We start from the raw sequence: 17,076 nt of genomic DNA on the forward strand, positions 1-17,076 counted from the left end.
TTTGGAAAGGGGAGGGGTGTTGTTTAAACTTGATCTAAAAATTATGAAAAAAAACCTCCTAAAATAAAGGGATGGGCTCCACAGCACGGGTGGGAGTTGGGTACTCAGTATCGGATTTATTGGTTGGTCCAATTGGTTTCGTTCTCTTAACACTTAATGATAAAAAAAAAAATCTCAATCAATAAAAGGGTATCCCAGTGTATGAGGCTATCATCATTGGAATCTATAGAGAGGATCATATAATGTACGCAGCTTGTGAGAAAGAGTCCATCAGGCCTTATTTTTGATACCCGTCTTGAGGGTAGTGTTGGGTTCAATTAGAGGTGCTTTTCTACTTGGTCATTGCACTTTGGTCTTGCTGTCTACCACCCTAAGTCATACAGCCTCTCTAGCTCTCTCACTTCAACCCCTGTTCTTGCTCCTATTCCAGGCAGAACTTCAAAATTTATAATCTTAAAATAATTAAGTAGTATCAGATCCATGGCTGGATGGATTCAAACAGAGATACACCAAAATCGAGGACTTTGAGAGACGATAGTTATCTTGTCTTATCCCAACAATTATTGGACCAAAAAAATAAAAAAAGCTTCAATAGAATCATCAAATGGTTGAAAGATCATCTGATCCTTACGTTTTTCTTTTTTTAATAAGAACTCTGAGGAGTAGTAGCTCTCCCCCAAAGAAGATAACTTGCTCTAGCAAAGTGATTCGGACTCATTCGTGAGTCGTTCAGTTGGTTAAGACGAATTGGGGATTGTATGGATAGACACATGATTCCAAATTTGATTCCATACATGGATTGTTGTGCTAATCTCCCTAAGGATTAATCGGGACTCTGAAGCCAAATATTTTGCACATTTTTAACAAGGATATTTAAGTCGGGATCAAGGTTGAACATTTTTGCACGGTTTTGGCCTATTCTATTCCAACAAGTTAACCTAATTAAATCAACGCAATCTTGGTACGGCATTTTAAGGAAATAAGTTTTATTCAAATATTTGACTAAAATGTTTTGAATTATTCGTGACACCCCTGACATTATCCAAATTAATAAAGAAATAGAAAGAACTTGTCAAAACATGTTATTGTCACCACGTTAACTGATGATGATGCACACAAAGTAGGAAGAGAGGTCCCAGTTAAGGGGGGCAATTTTTTTATTTCAATACAAAAATATATATTTGATCTGTATAACAAGGAGAATAAAATATTTTAAATGATTTGGTAACTACTGTTAATCATGCATAAGTGGCAAATCAGATGGTGTCAACCATCTATGAAATCAAATTTTTTAGAATTCATACAAAATGTATTCTCTTTATATAGGCTGTTCCACGGATTATAGTGGATACTTTGGGTTTCAAAATCATTAGATTTGGTTAATTTCTTACTTTCTGGGTTTTGCAGAATACCTTCTTAGTTTCATAGATGAGCTACTACCCTGCAAAGCTTTAACATCAAAAGAGAAAGAAAATCGCTCTCATTTCAGATGAGAGTAATTTGCAGAATAAGAACTGCACAGGGGATGATGAGCTGATTGCCCATGGAACAAAACCATGATGACAGAAAGGAAAGACATAATGAACACAGCAACTAAAATTATAACATGTACCAAGGTCGATATCTATCAGTTCAGCAGAGGAAAGAATACCCCCTCTCCAAGCTTTTTTACTTCTCACCACACAATCCACAAAAAAGCAGACATCAATCTTCTTTTCCCAACTTTCTCACACTGCAGGCTGTTGGAGCACAAGTCAAGAGGCTGATTTCAATGAAGAAGACAAAGACCCACTAGCTTCACCAGGGGTGGTTTGATTTGGTCTCACAGATGTGCCTTCGGATGAATACTCAATCCCTGACACATCACCAACGTCCAAGGAGTCTGGAAGACGTTGAGAAACGTCTGCAGGATAGACCTGCAAACAGGAAAAAAAAATAAATGATAAACTGGTCAACAAGGATCAAGGACTGGTTGAACATGGGAATAACAAGAATTACCCACCCTGCAGTGGGTGATAACAAGAACTATGTATGGCACAACAAACATGAAACATGATCATAGAGATCAGGTTGAAATCAATTCATTATCAATAGGGATTAATCGAGTTCAGTTTGTCCCCAGTGCATGGTGCCAGAATAAACTGGATAGCAGAATCATGTTAAGAAAACTGATCAATCCGGGATGTTAACAGAAAAAAGTCAATGAAAGGAGATGTTATTCCAGAAAAGCGAAGAAAAAAGAAGTTTACATACAGTTTGTTCTAACCAAATTCTTTATGAAGTTGGTTCACGGACCATCATATGACATATTCATTGTATGGTAAAATCTGTGCCACTTGAACAATGCAAGAGCAAAATATAGAATACAAATAATATTGGTGGCAGCATCTATTCTATAGGTTATAAATATGCACCTCTAGGTTAGAAAAAGGAAAAATATTAGAATAAAGGAAAAGGGAAAAACAAAGAGATCAGACCCCAAAACCATCACAGTAGCACAACAATAAAATTGCCAGAAAGGGCACCGAACCTTGACAAAAAGAGTACATGGCCTACCATCAGAAAAGTTCATTACCTCAAGTTGATGCAGCATATCAACTGATGCATCCAGGTCGCCCTCATTTACAGAATAGACATCGGCAAGTGACTGATCAGATATACCAGGAAACATAGCGCTAAGATATGCCAGATCGATCTCAGAATCTTCCTGAGTTCCCTGTTTTTCTGTCTTGCCATTTAGATTCCGTGACCATGAATCATGAGTTCCCTTCTGTGTTCCATCCTCGGAATCGAGTAGTTTTTCAATGCCATGGATGCTGAAGTCAAGAGAAGCTTCTCCTTGTACTTTGTTCTGTTTAGTCACTTGATGGTTCTCAGATGGAGCTCCAGACCAGGAAGTTCCATCACCAGTTTCCACTCGTTTGGAGAGAGGTATGTAAGATACTGCATATGGATTCAAAGAAGAATTTCCTGGCTTCATTGTCTAAGCTTGGGGGTGATCTTCCTGTTCAAAGATGTATCACCAAATGGAACAATAACTAAGACTAGAATGAGAACCCAGAAAATATTGAAGTGGAGCCATTACAATAAATGAAGCAAACAGGACTACTCATACACAAGTTTTCTTTGGGTCAAGAGGCGGCGGTGGGGACTGGAGTCTGCTAGCCACATTGATCTCATTTAGTAAAATTCATCCTTCTACAAGGTTCCAGGTTCAAATAATGTGTACACTTATGCTCCATTTGGTTGCAAGGGGAATTGAGGGAAGGGAAGTGAATTTTTTGAACCTAATTAAGAAACTTTTGTAATCATTATGCCACATTGTTATGTCACTAACTCCATATCACTCCATATTTGATAATCGAATTTCACTTTACTTCGCATTCAAATCCCTTGGACTTAACCCCAAGGGGTTAGCGCAGTTGGCGTGAAGGGGACATGGTATTCGGCCTCAGGAAGCAAGGTCCCGTGATCAAACCTTCGCCGCTGCACCTAACTTCTTGGGGCCACCGCACGAGAGTTTTCGTCTCGGATTGACCTGGTCTTGTGTAAGCAGTATCACGGTGACCCTAGGGATTAGTCGGATCAAAGATCCGGACACCCTGGGTATTAAAAAAAAAATCCCTTGGACTTGAAAAATAAAATTAAAATTGCAACTAAAATGTATCATTACTAAAATATGGTAAGAAATTTAAGTTGTTTATACAATCAGGTTGGGTAATGAATATAAAAGATTCCTTTTAGGTTTGAAAATTTTCATTTCCCTTCCCTTTTTGCCCTTGCAAGCAAACAGAGCCTTAAGACATTGAAATATTTAGAAGTTCATAAGAAGTACATGTATAAAGATAAACAAGCTAAAATTGAACACCACATTTACTGAGTGTCTGAGTCAATAAAATAAGGGGGAAAATATGGAAAAGGAAAAGGGAAAAAATCCCAGTTGGTGGAGGGCCGGTAGGAGAAGGGAAAGAATCCTTAAGAAGTAGGGGAGGGAGAGGAATCGCACAAGAGAATTGGGGGGGGGGGGAATCGCACACACTACCCGCAGGCTCTCCAACACTCAACTCAATTCATTTTTATATTCCGCCTCCGAAATGTTGGTTGTAAGCATATATATAGGAAAATAAAAGACTAACAAGCAAAGTTGTCACGACGCCAAGGTGAACCAAGGGTTGCCTAAGCGCCTGGTGGAAAGTCATTAAAAATCAATATTAAGCCACATCAAGTCATAAAAATCAACATTTAAGAAATTCTCTTGTTTTATAATAATTTTGACTGGTCAAATGATTTTATTTTTACATGAGACTTTTTGTATTGGGTATAACACAAAACCAGCTTTTCAACAAGTCTAAGATTACTTAAATCTAAGTTGCAATGACAAAGTTATGTTCTGGTCAAGCTTATCAAAGTGCATGAATGCTATTAAAATCGTCTAAATGAAAATAATTTTATGGACATCAAAACAAAATATTATTTTACCAAACTTTTAGTTTTTAACAATGTTTTGCCATGATAAAATTTATAAATTTTCAGAATTGAGAAAAACACTGGCATTTGAAAGTTGAAAACCGCCCCTACAACCAAAAATCCAGTTTTTGTTCTTGGACTGGGGGGTTATTTTTTTATCCTTTTGGAATTTGATTTTTAAACTATTTTTATTGGATCCAGATAGGGGGTATTTGCTTATTTATGAATAATATCTTAAATAAATGTTTTAAATTATATTTGACATATATAAGTGCAAAAACATAAGGCAACATGTAGTGCAATAAGGCGGCGGTTTTCCTATGGCCAGTCGCCTAGGCCCCAGGAAAATCGCTGCCTTGGCATGATAACAAGACAAACAATTCAAAAAGAAAACAAGGCCTAAACCGACTCTAACTATGTTCTACATATCCTACCACTTTGGAAATAAAGACTTAAAATAGAAGATTCCCATAATATTCCTTAATAAATAAAAGTTCTTAAAATCCTACTAGACCCAAAAACAATATGGATCTGATTCATCTATGTTCGGACACCCAGATCGGTATGGATCTCTCCATAGGTGTGTATTTGCATCACAAGTTAATTGAAACCATCCAAAATGGTCACTTAATCTAAACTTTTTTTTTGGGGGGGGGGGGGGAAGGCACATCGAAGAAGAAATATAAGTAGGCATGCATTGTTAAGGGGTTATGTTGGAAAAAGTAGTATGTTTCATACCACCAGAAAGACCAAATCAAGCGTGAAAAAAAAAGAAAAACAGACAATAGACTATTCAGGGAAGCCAAGATGAGCTCCTCCCATGCAGTAAAGTAAAACAAGTGATGCGGACATCAGCCCAGTTGGTTGTGGATTTTAAGTATACCAGAGGAGTTGTCGCAGCGATCAACATTCTACAGCCTCCATATGGACAGACGATGACTTCCAAGAATATCATGTTGCTAGAAGACCCATCGAGTCAAGGCCCAAAGGTTGGTTCAACATTAATTAATTCCTGGCCCTTTGGTTCAATAAACCACCCCAAATATTGAGCTAATTTTGACTTCCAAAAGACCCCATAGATCCAACATGCAACAAGAGGAACATGCCCAGATTTTGCTAGAAGATTACAGCTGTCCAGACAGCTATACCTCCAAGAGAAGCCACTGACTTTAGCAAATGACTTGTTTCCTTTAATTAGATTCTAGGAATAATATCAGTTTCTTATTTTCTTTTCCTAGGCCTTTCTATGTTAGTCTTTATTTCCTAAAATAGGACTTGTCTTTTGCAATTGGTATCTCTAAAGCCTATAAGGCTGTGATTGATGTAAGGAAGAATTTTTTTTAATGAATATTATTATTGAAGGAATGAAAAATTGTGGCCTCTCTCTCTCATTATGGCTCTTCTCCATTGTGGTTCTTCTACTTCTTCTTTCTCTCTCTCTCTCTCTCTCCACTTCTTCTTGGTGAAAGATAAGGTATCAAATCTCTCTCTGCCCCCCTCTCTCTCTTATTAGTTTCTTCTACTTTTTCTCCTCTCTTTATGGCAGGTCACATATGAAGCTTTCCCATCCACGATTTCAAACTTATGCCTATTATTCCCCGTTTATAGTTTTTTTTGCCTATTATCTTGTTTCTTATTGAATCCTCGTATTGAGCATATTCCTGTTTTTTGTTCGTTGGCTGCAAAGTTAAGGCCTACCTTAGCACCTATTATTTTTTGAATAGTGAATGAATGTGCACTCGATATATGCCGCCCATGTACCCCATCCCCATATTCCCAATTGAAGCCTCGTTGGGTTGGTGTATCCACTTAGGATTCTATTGTTCACTGCTCAATTTCTGTTTTAATCTACATATTGATCATGTATGTTGCTGCCATTCCCTTAATTTCAGTCCTTGTCTGGGTTTCACAAATCTTAGTATAACCTACCTAATCAGCCTGTATAGGGACCCTAGTGTCTAGGTATTCCCCTACATCAACAAGGTTATAGTGAGTAGCAATATTAAGAGCATAAGGAAGATAATTAAGGCTTCATTTCGTTGCAAGGGGTATTAAAGAGAAGGGTAGGGAAAATTTTCAAATTAAAAAAAAAAAAAACCTTTGTAATCATTACCCCATGTGAGTATGTGACTATAATAAACACAAATTAAAACCTGTATTCCAAAAAAATGAAACAAAAATTTGCTCAGTCTGACAATGGAAAATAATCTTAGGAATTCTACAATATTACTCAGAGTCTCATACAAGTGACGACAAACCACGAGGAATCAAAGATACCTCCATAAATAAAAGCAATGGAATCGAAATCAAATTCAACCATAACATACCACAATGGAGTCTTTCCTCTCCTAGTCCGATAAAAAGATTAAAATTTTCCCAATACTAACCATCTAAAATAAAAATTTAAGAAAGCAACTACTGGATCAAACATTAAAAATAAATGAAGATACAGAAATAAGAAACGGATCGATCAATACAAACTTACACTTACAGGCCGCAGAGCATTAGTTGATCGCAATAAAAACCTAACTCGAACGTTTGATCTTCCCAAACAACCGGAGACTTCGAATATTTATAAGATTAAGATCGTCGAGGCGCCAGACAGTGGGGTTGCAGAAGGGATATAGTGAACGGAGTTCAAACAGTGGAACCGAAAGAGAGATCCGACGCCATTAAAGATGATGGCTTATCATTATCAGAATCTGAAAGTAAAAGAAAGCATCGAGAGAGAGAGAGAGAGAGAGAGAGAGAGAGAGAGAATGAAAACGGCTAAAAAAGAGCGAAGACCACCCGGTTACATAAGAGTGATGTAACGCAACTTTCCCTGAATTAAAGGAAACTAGTGGCCACGCTGCCGGTGTCGTGCGCTACCGATGCCGATACCAATATCAATACCAATACCGACACAATATGGATAGAGCTGTATCAGTTATGAATTCCGAAACACACCGTTTTTTTGCTGATACTCCCGATCTGTATAGGATTCAGGAATCAGCGATATCAATACATATTGGTTGATAAGGTATTGATACATTGATCTAAGCCTTCTCTCTCTCTCTCCTCTCAGACCTATGGGTCTCCTTTGTATGTAAACCGTGTGATGCCCTTTCTCGTACTTTTATACATTTAGTGTGGAAGATTTCACAAGGGGATACTTTCGCGTGAGTATACCTTATAATTCAAAGTGCCATAATTTTTCTTTTGACCACAAAACATGGATTCAAGTTCTCCAATAATAAAAGAATAAAAGAAAAAAAGAAAAAGAAAAAAAGAAAAAAAGAAAAAGTAACTCTCATGCATGTTGATGAAAAGTTTTAACAAAGAAATATTGTAATTAAATCACATATTCCATTTATAAGTATGGTACCTTTCATACAAGCTGATCATGGATGGATAGAGGTTATAACAAGAAATTTCTTATAGTTCTATTTTGGAATCCTGCATCTTCACATATTGCTTTGAGCTTTGGGAGCTGGACGTGATTCAAGGTCTAATACCTATGAAAAAAAAGAGTTAGTGAACAAACCAAAATTTAAATAAATAATAAAGAAAAGTAAAAGAATAAGAAAAGCTAGCTTTGCATATAATTTTCATGAGATTTTATAGTAGGCTAGGATCTGGCTTTTCTTCATAGAGTCTAGGGACCAGAGAGTGATCGTAGGGCACGTGCCCAGGTCACCTCAGCCCTAGGATCACTCTATGGAGAGGAATTCTATTCCTAATTGGTTAGGAGGAGGGGAATGAAAAGAAGTTTAAGTGAAAAATTCAAATTTAGAAAGGACATTTTTGTAATGGGTGATTATAAAAATTTCATTTTAAAGTTTGAAAACTTCACTTCCATACCTTTTAAATTTCTCTTGTAATCAAACATAGTCGTAAAGAATAAGTATCAATAGAAGAAAAAATCATAATAAACGATGGATGTGGTCAAAGAAGTTTTCCAATATCTATCATAAGAAGAAAGGATTCAAAAAAATAAAAAAAAAAAGAAAGAAAGAAAGAAAGAAAGAAAGAAAGAAAGAAAGAGAACAAATTATGATCTTATGTATAGAATTAGGATTAGGGATTTGTGAGGTGAGAGTAACAATCCGCGTCCAGTACATCGAAACCAGGAAATCAGCTGAATACAAACACTAAAAGTAAGGGCAGCAATTGGTTTGATTTTAGTTATTTGGTTTGGTTCAAGATATAAAATATATAAACCAAAACTGAATTGAACATAATATACATTAAGTGTTATCTTTTCGCTCCTGCTGTGTCTTGGCATAAGTACACGTTAAGAGGAAGTGTTCTTTCTTCCAAAAAGTATATAATTTTTTACTCGATTCCTTATTTGGTTTGAAAATAGATAGTTTGATTTATTCAATGATTTTAGTCCTGGAATCAAAATCGAACCAAACAGAGAAAATATAAAATATCCCAATATGAGAATTGAAGGTGTTTGAAGCTTGATTCCAAAGAGAAGTTCCGAAAATTGAGAAGCTATAATGGCTACCTCTTCATCGTAATCCACCAGAGAGAATTACGAGAATGATGAAGAAGATGAGATTGGAAAATGAATTAATTACAAACAAGAAGGAAATAATAAAGCAGTAGGTTCTCACCTCATTAACAAAAAAGGAGAACGGCTGCTGAGAATTCTGACTTGCAGTCTCCCTCTCAGTGCTGCTTGAGTTTTCAACACCAGATTGATTATTAGTGCTATTCTCTAAGACTAGTTGTGCTTGTTCTTGTTCTTCTTGTTGTTGCTGCTGCTGTCGCTTTAGTCGGGCTTGATCATAATAACGAAGAAGTTGCAGAAGTTGATAACCAGGGTTAGACTTGTCGGTAGTGTTGTCCATTGTGAGTGAGTGAAGTTTGAGGAGAGAAATGGAGTTCTTAATCTTGTTAGTTATAACTGTTATAGATCTCAGATCTTATTACTGTAAGTGGAGAGATTGAAGGTTCGTGAGATTAGTAAGTGTTCGATCATGCATGCTTATATAGAAAGAGAGGTTTGGGTACAAAGCAATTTCATTCCTATCTTTGTCGGGATTAGGGTTTTTACAGATTTAGGAAGTTGGATCGTTGGAGGATTTTGGTTTCCTCCCCTATCTCTAACATCTTTCTCTCCTAACCCTACGTAAGTTGTCCTTTTCTGCGTTAAGAAGCCAATTCCTAAATGGAAATAGAACTCATCTTTTTCTCTCTCTCTCTCTCTCTCTCTCTCCATATGCCATGTCACTCCCTCTTCTTCTAGGAAGCAATCTCTTAATTAAAGATCTCCCACGTTTCCTATTCAGTAGATCTATCTACTGTGGGTTCATCAACACTTGTTAATGGGTCGGGTTGGGTTGGGCTGGGTTTTAAAACCCCGGGTGTCAATTTGCAACAAAAATTGAATACTTAATTTGAAATCGAGCTGAATTAATCGAATCAAATCGTATCAAATTAATTTGGTTCAAATTCAGTTTGAGTATATAAGTATTCATGTCGGTTTAGTTCGACTATGATTTACGGCATAAGAACTATCGGTTCAAATCAAACCGAACCGAATTGATATTGGTTTGAGTATATGAGTATTCATCTTTTTTTTTTTCTTTTTGGTGGGAAGTATTTTTTGTAATTTGTTGCATATATTCACATGCTAAGATAATTTTGGAGTTAACAATGGCCAGAATATCCATAACTTGAGCCCATTATGGTCTTTGGTCCATCACAATCATAGTCCAAGAGTGGAACCATTTATATAACTGAATTAAAACCGAGTTACAAAATCAAATTAAAACCATATTATAGAATTGAATTGAAATTGAAACCGAGCTGAATCGAATTAAATCGGCTTGAGTATCCAAATATGGAACTGAGTTACTTCATCATTTCATCATCCCTCTTAACCGAACCACAACTGAACCGATTGACACCCTTAGTCCCAACCAATCCGACGTGTTAGATATTGAAGGCAGCTGTTATCTCACCATCAAGCTCACATTAGCAGATGTCCCTTTTAAAATGTTGGGCTAACCAAAATCTTAAGCCTGAAGTCTTTGACAGAGTGGTCATGACGAACAAGACCTGACCGGGCCTTCTCCAAGTTGGCCAGCCAGCGTTTCTATATTCTCTCTATCTCGAACTCTCTCCCCGTCTTCCATTTCTTCACCGTTTATATATTTTAGGTGTTTGGGCTAGTTTGTAAAAGTTTCACAAAAAAAAAAAAAGGCCTTATAATCCGCTAATTTTTTTTTAAACATTGAAAAATAATAGGATCTATCATCTACATTGATTGCAATAGTACAAGGAAAAAAAAGAATTAATTTGAGAACACTATCTCCTGGCTGGCACAGGTGTGTGTAAGGGTGTTAATTGGTTAAGTTTGAGTGTATATAGTGTGGTTCAGTTTGGTTTACATTTATTTGGCTGAAATCAAAATCACACTATTTACTAAATGGTTGTACTTTCTGGAACCACAACATTTTAGCAAATGGTTTCGGTTTCACGATTCTTAAACGATGCTGGTTTCACGGTTTTAATTGCGGTTTATTCTATACAATTTTTAAACGGTTAGTAATCGGTTTGTTAGTTTATTCGCATGCTTACTAAAATTTGCTTTTGTTGATAAACACTTCAATCTTGTATCAAATTAACTGAGGCATTGAACAAGCAAGAATTTAACTACATAACTACATAATAGAAGTAAATTATTGAATAGATTGTTGGACAACCTGTATGGTCTATAATTCTTTCCTAAATTAAACCATTATGTTTTGTTAAAACAACAAAATATTTAATCGTTATAAGGTTAATCGGATTGGTTTTGACGGTTTAAATGGTTTGGTTTTCACGGTATCAATTCGGTTTGAAACCAACTGGTTACGGTTAAAACCGACCCGACCCATTTAACTGATCGATCTTAAACTTGAAACTAGAGCCGAGCCATTTATTAAACGGTTTTACGATTTCGATGTAAATAACTCGATTTGATTTTGATAAATGGTTTCGATTTTCAATTCAGATCCTTAATAACAATGAATGAGAAATTTTCCAAGGACATGATGAAGAATCACCCTTTAAGTTATTCACTATCATCAATTATCACTTTCAATCACATTAGAGAATCCTTTACCTTTGGCAAGGGACAAAGCTTTATGCACAGCAAGAGCTTTAGCTATGTATGCGTAGTTATGGCCAATATAGATAGGAAATCCACAAAGAAATCTCCCTTTAGTCATCTTTACAAAGTCCATCAATAGCCGCACGACTTGGGCATCCAAGAGATGATCTATCAATATTGGACTTGATAATGTAAGATTTCCAATTATGTGGGCTAGCATAGTCAAAGATTTGTTTTCAAAATCGATTTAGTGGTGTTGACTACAGATGGAGTAAGCAGAAAGAATCCAACATTATTGGTAAGTGATCTCTATGGAGATATTGGATTCTATTAGCACACCTTAATGGTATAAAATATTTATTATTATGTGTGGACCTAAGGTATTGTTTCCTTAATGGGGAGGAAACCCTAATTTCTTTGCAGGGTTGGTCCTTACCCTCACCCCTATATATAATTATCATCGACCCATTAAGTAAGGCAAATGACCTAAAGCGAAAAAGAAAGAGGGTATATCATACCAACATTGAAAGGCAAATGACCTAAAGCGAAAAAGAAAGAGGGTATATCAGACCAACATTGATCGTGTTGTATAAGTAGTATATGAAAAGAGAATTGAGGAGTTGTTATTCTTCAGCTATAGATTCAGGTATGCCAAAAACTTGTCTTTGTAGTGTTTATCATGCATGCTAATCGATCTCTATGAATCGTTTTCGCATTTATTTTCTATTAGATAATCCCTGATGGGAGAGTTTTCCAATTCAAAATCATTTGTTCTCTCTCTCTCAAAAGGGTTTTGTGAAAAACATCATTGAGATTTAGATTTGAGTAGTCACTAATTAGTCCTGCTATAAGAACGTGAAAGGGGTTAGGATGTCATTTCTAAGCTCGCATTTATACGTGTTCCCTTACAAGAATGTGAAAAGGGTTAGGATGTCATTTTCAAGTTGTCATTTTCAAGTTTGCATCTATGTTCCCCTACAAGAACATGAAAGGGGTTAGAGTGTCATTTCCAAGCCCGCATCTATAAAACCCAATTGAGACGGCTCAAAAGAAAATCAAAACACGATCAACTATTTATTAAGGAGGCAGTTTTTCTTAACCTATGGTCAAGGGACCATGGATAACAGGGAAATCCTTGATCGAGGGTTTGGATGGTGTGCAAAAGGCATCAAGGAACAGTCAAAGGGTAATATCAACTCCATTACACAAGGATGAAGGGCATTTATAACTCTAAAAGCTGTACTTTTCCTTCAACCACGGTGCATGAAAAACAAATTCCATTCTGTAAAGATTCCAATTAGGCCAACATGGGAAGAAATCTACATGCTATGCCAATGGTTGTCTTCAAATTAACAAAACCTACATATGAAGAACTGTAAAGAAAAAATATTAAGAAAATCCATGTGAGTGGAAAGTTGCATTCTTGGAGAGTAGAAAGAATCCTCTTGACTAGTGATGTAACCATATGATTGGGCTTCAAACTTATCATTAATTCTCACATTATTATTCATGGTCAGAAATACCCCTCCAGAATCCAATCAGAGGGTTTCCCTTGTCTATGGCCGGGTGCTTTTAGTCAATTTGATATAAGATCTCTCTAAATCTAGCGGAAGCAGAATCAGGCAGGCAAATGCACACCACCATATCAACGCTACAATTCTCACCACACTCCGGCAAAAGCACGCAGACCTGTGGGGTTGGTGTTAAATCGATCGGACCGGCATAAACCGGGTGGCCCCACCCAAAATCCGCCAACTCGTACATGGAGAACCTGGTCCACTGCGTGATCGTCAATTTCCCCCCAAACTCAAGCCTCCTTGGTCGGTTCACCTCTATGTAGTCCACCATCGACCTCACATACTCCTCTGATATCCCGAGACGAGCCTCCCGAACCGACCGGGTCGTCTCTTTGAGCCGCCCTTCGACCAAATCCGAGACCGTTCTGGTCACACAAGCCAAACAAACCACGTTACCATAAAACCCTTCTTTAAGCGGTGGATTGCTAAGCTTCTGGCGAGCGTTCACAGAAAAGGTCAACCGAAGTTCATAATCCAGAGGTGTTACTTCGAGTGCCTTCACCCATGATCTCCACACATGTGCTGCCATTGCATCAAAGGTCGTACACGTGCCACCATCGTTGGGCTGGGCTGACCGTTTGAGCTCGGTCTGAAACTCCCGGCTCACCCTGTAACACTTCTGAACCGGCTTGGCCTTCCAAAGGGTCCAAGTGAGGGTCGAACCGTCCTCGATGCTCATGAACTCGGTGTGAGGGAACTTAACCTTGGGTGGGTCACTGGGCCGGAAAAATTCCCGGTCCCAACATGGTATCGGGCTTGTTACCACCGTGCCGGTTCGGGCGGTGTTGGCCCAAGCGGATATGAATTGCATGGCACCTAAGCCGTCGCAGAGGCAGTGGCAGAGGCGTAAGCCAAGGCTGAAGCCACCGCAGGTGAAGGTTGTTACTTGGGCTATAACCAAGGGCATGTCCACCACTTGGTAGGCCTCTTCACTGGGGGCCCTATGGATCAATGGAGCCCAGGCCGGGTTTGGAACTGTTAGGTCTCCAAGGTCACTTATGGACATCTCTGAGTGGGCTTCTAACAGTAGGGCCCCTTGTTTGGGCCCAAAATAGACTTCCAATTTCCCATTTTGGGCCTCCCGGAGCCGACCGGAAAACGGGTAGTAAGGAACTAAGACACTAGCTAATGCATTACGTAGAATCTTTCCGACCGGTTTCTGATCAGAATTCAAGCTGTTTGATGCATAAAAGTAAACTGTTGGGGTGAAAACCCGAGATCCGACCACATCGTCGAGGTTTGAGAGGTAAAGACAGTCACCAAAGTTGGCCGGAATTGGTCCAGCCGGGTTGACTGTAGTGACATTGTCTATGGTAATAGAGATGTTGAGGTGGGGTGGGTGTGGGAGCTCTTCAATCCATGAAGCCATGGAAGAGTGATTAAGATTTAAGAGTGGTTGTGAATTGTCGAATTACTTGAAGTTAAGTAGGAATTTACATTTGAACAAGGAAGGGGAACAAGGTATAGGTATGAGGCAGTTGATGTTGGATTTAGTCATGACTTGTTCTTTTCATTTTCAAATCTTTCATTTGGCTTCAATGAAGTCTATGAAAATGTGATGAGTTTGAAATTTAGATGAAACTAGAAATATCCTTCCTTCACCCACAGTAAAGAGAGAATTTCTTAGTCCACAGGTTTTGATGATTAAATGAGACTCTTGGTATTGTGACAAGGGCATTTAAGAATTCGTACGATAAGGGGTTCATGTTGATGTTATTAATTTTTTGTTTTTTGGCTTTGTTCATGCAATATTTGTACATTCTTTTCTAAAGAAATCTGCATCTAAATTTTGTTGATTAAGTTGATTTATTGTTGTTTGAAGTATAGTGGGTAGTAATCTAGATGTTGGGAGCCTAATGCTACTGAATAGTTTATATATATATATATATATATATTTATATTTATATACACACAATGAGGCATCTTTCTCCCTTCAATAAAAATAGAGGGTAGACTTCGGCACAATGGTAATGTTACTTCATTGCACAACTAGTTATGAAAGGTTCGAGTTGGGAAACTTCTCCACGAAACTTTTTTTTTTTTTTTGGGGGGAGGGGATTCTCCCAGATCACTTTTCTTGGATCAGATAAAATTCCTAGATTTCATTCAAATGTTCTACTTTCCATCAACTGCCATGAACTAACTTGTACTCCCTCCCTTCACCTTTATAATGAAAAGGAAAAAAGAGAAGAATTCTTTTGATATTGAGAACCTGTGGAATGGAATGCGATATTGAAATCCTCTTATATCACACTACTAAGGAATGACAAAGAGGCAGTGTAGAATTTGCTATCAAAACTGCTTCCTTGGTCAAGGAACTACGAAAGCCATGCCTTCTAGGGTTCCTAAGAGCCTAGGGTTACTAGGTTAAAAAATCCAATGAAAAAACTAGAATCACAGTGGGTTTAAGAAACCAGACTTCAGAAGATTTAAATCAAGGAATCAGATTCAAGCAAAAATCTGGTCGAAGAATCTAATTGGAAGTGGAAATATAATATCAGAAATCAAGCTTGATCCAATGGTCAAATTCTAAGAATATGAAGTTTCATACCTGAAGAAGGAAATCACAAAGCCGAGAATCAATAAAAGAACAACCTGTAAAGGCCCCACGATTGGGGAACCAGTTGGTTCAGTATTGAACTATAACTGATCCAACCAAAGAACTGCAGGCTTAAGAAACTGGCCTGGTTCTCCTCCTGTGTTACTTCTGAGAGTACCCTTGATCTGCATCACTAGTCCAGATTTCTTGTTAACTTTTTTGCAGACTTTAATTGGAGAAGTTAGGACATGATCTTTCATTTCTGGGTAGAAGAATGTTGACTAGTACTATATAATTTTTTGATGGACTAGTAATGTATATTTACAACATCCAATATTACAATTATTTCACTGGCCCCAAAGAATATATATACAATTTCTTCTAACAAAACTAATAATGAAAAAAAAGGAAAAAAATTGAATGGGAATTTGGTATATTCAGCGATCATAACATTACAAGTCTAAACTGTTTGCGCTATTTCCAGTCTGAAGTGAATTCACCACTTGGAGGGCAACCTATGCATCAATCCTGCGATGTAGCAGAATACTCGAACAAGAGGCGTTTAGATGGAGTAGATTGCAAAAGTACACGTAGGCGACTTGTGAGCTGGTAAATTAATGTCCATTGCATTGCCATCTCAGAGTCCTTCATCTGTCTTGAAATTGAGGCCTGAAAATCACAAGAAGTGCATGCAGCCATGCACACAAATGTTGCTCAACAGACCAGATACAAAAAATCCTCAAAAGATAACCGAGTCAACTATATTTTTTCGTTTAAAAACATGAAGGAAAAATGGTAAATCATTCAGGCAATACTGCTGTGCTACTTTTTTTTCTTCTAGGAAATGAATACAACTGTTCTTCTGCCACTTAAATAGATCATAGATATGAATGAAAATTCATCTGATATTTGTCATCCATAAAATTGACACCCCATCCCAGCTGAAGACATGTTAGGATGAATCAGCTGTCTTTGATACAGGCCTAAGGCCATTTCTCTGATAAACTGAATGCCCTTTTACAATAACTTTGACTAGTGGCTTCTGCTGATTCAATTCTACAATCTGGGTATTCTATCAATTCTACAATCTGGGTATTCTAGTAAGGGCCCAAGGGACATCTATTTTGATCTAGTGCCAAAGCCAAATTCAAAGACATCTGGCTCAGCTTGGTGGAAAGTGGTTTCCATGAGGAGAATGGTTGGAGTTCTACTTTTATTTTTTTACTTTCCGAGTGAGATCTGTCTTTCCAAGTTTGAGTTTTTTGCAAATAAAATTTATTCTGACTGGGATGATCCAGTGGTGAATGATAGATGACCGAAATCTCGATTAAGTTATTAGGGATACAAGGTTATACGGAAGGAAAGGCTTATCAGAAAATGGTATATTTTAAAGGGGGGGGGGG

At 37.5% G+C, this 17,076-nt stretch overlaps 3 protein-coding genes across 5 annotated transcripts in view; all 3 read right to left on the reverse strand.

Moving 5' to 3' along the window:
• Positions 1 to 1,578: 1,578 nt before the first annotated feature.
• Positions 1,579 to 7,262, reverse strand: LOC122075461 (polyadenylate-binding protein-interacting protein 5-like). Of its 2 annotated transcripts, none has more exons than XM_042640497.1 (3): positions 6,959 to 7,262; positions 2,576 to 3,004; positions 1,579 to 1,916 (listed from the first exon to the last, which is right to left on the reverse strand). In XM_042640497.1, exons 2-3 carry the CDS (start codon positions 2,978 to 2,980, stop codon positions 1,755 to 1,757), a joined length of 567 nt encoding a protein of 188 aa, XP_042496431.1. In that variant the 5' UTR covers positions 2,981 to 3,004; positions 6,959 to 7,262; the 3' UTR covers positions 1,579 to 1,754. The 2 variants fall into 2 exon arrangements, with proteins under 2 accessions (XP_042496431.1, XP_042496430.1); XM_042640496.1 differs by having other exon boundaries at positions 6,953 to 7,261.
• Positions 7,263 to 13,129: 5,867 nt separating this feature from the next.
• On the reverse strand, positions 13,130 to 14,503 carry LOC122076392 (omega-hydroxypalmitate O-feruloyl transferase). Its single transcript, XM_042641694.1, has one exon. The coding sequence runs from the start codon at positions 14,501 to 14,503 to the stop codon at positions 13,130 to 13,132; it is 1,374 nt and encodes a 457-aa protein (XP_042497628.1).
• A 1,447-nt stretch (positions 14,504 to 15,950) lies between these two features.
• The window catches only part of LOC122076530 (protein TIC236, chloroplastic-like), a 50,227-nt gene continuing 49,101 nt past the window's right edge, over positions 15,951 to 17,076 (reverse strand). For both annotated transcript variants that reach the window (XM_042641864.1, XM_042641865.1), the window contains exon 24: positions 15,951 to 16,342. In XM_042641864.1, the coding sequence (XP_042497798.1) occupies positions 16,196 to 16,342 (147 nt within the window). In that variant the 3' untranslated portion in view covers positions 15,951 to 16,195. The remainder of the gene's footprint in view (positions 16,343 to 17,076) is intronic.

The sequence above is a fragment of the Macadamia integrifolia genome, chromosome 4, assembly GCF_013358625.1.
Source record: "Macadamia integrifolia cultivar HAES 741 chromosome 4, SCU_Mint_v3, whole genome shotgun sequence".
Classification (NCBI taxonomy): Eukaryota; Viridiplantae; Streptophyta; class Magnoliopsida; order Proteales; family Proteaceae; genus Macadamia; species Macadamia integrifolia.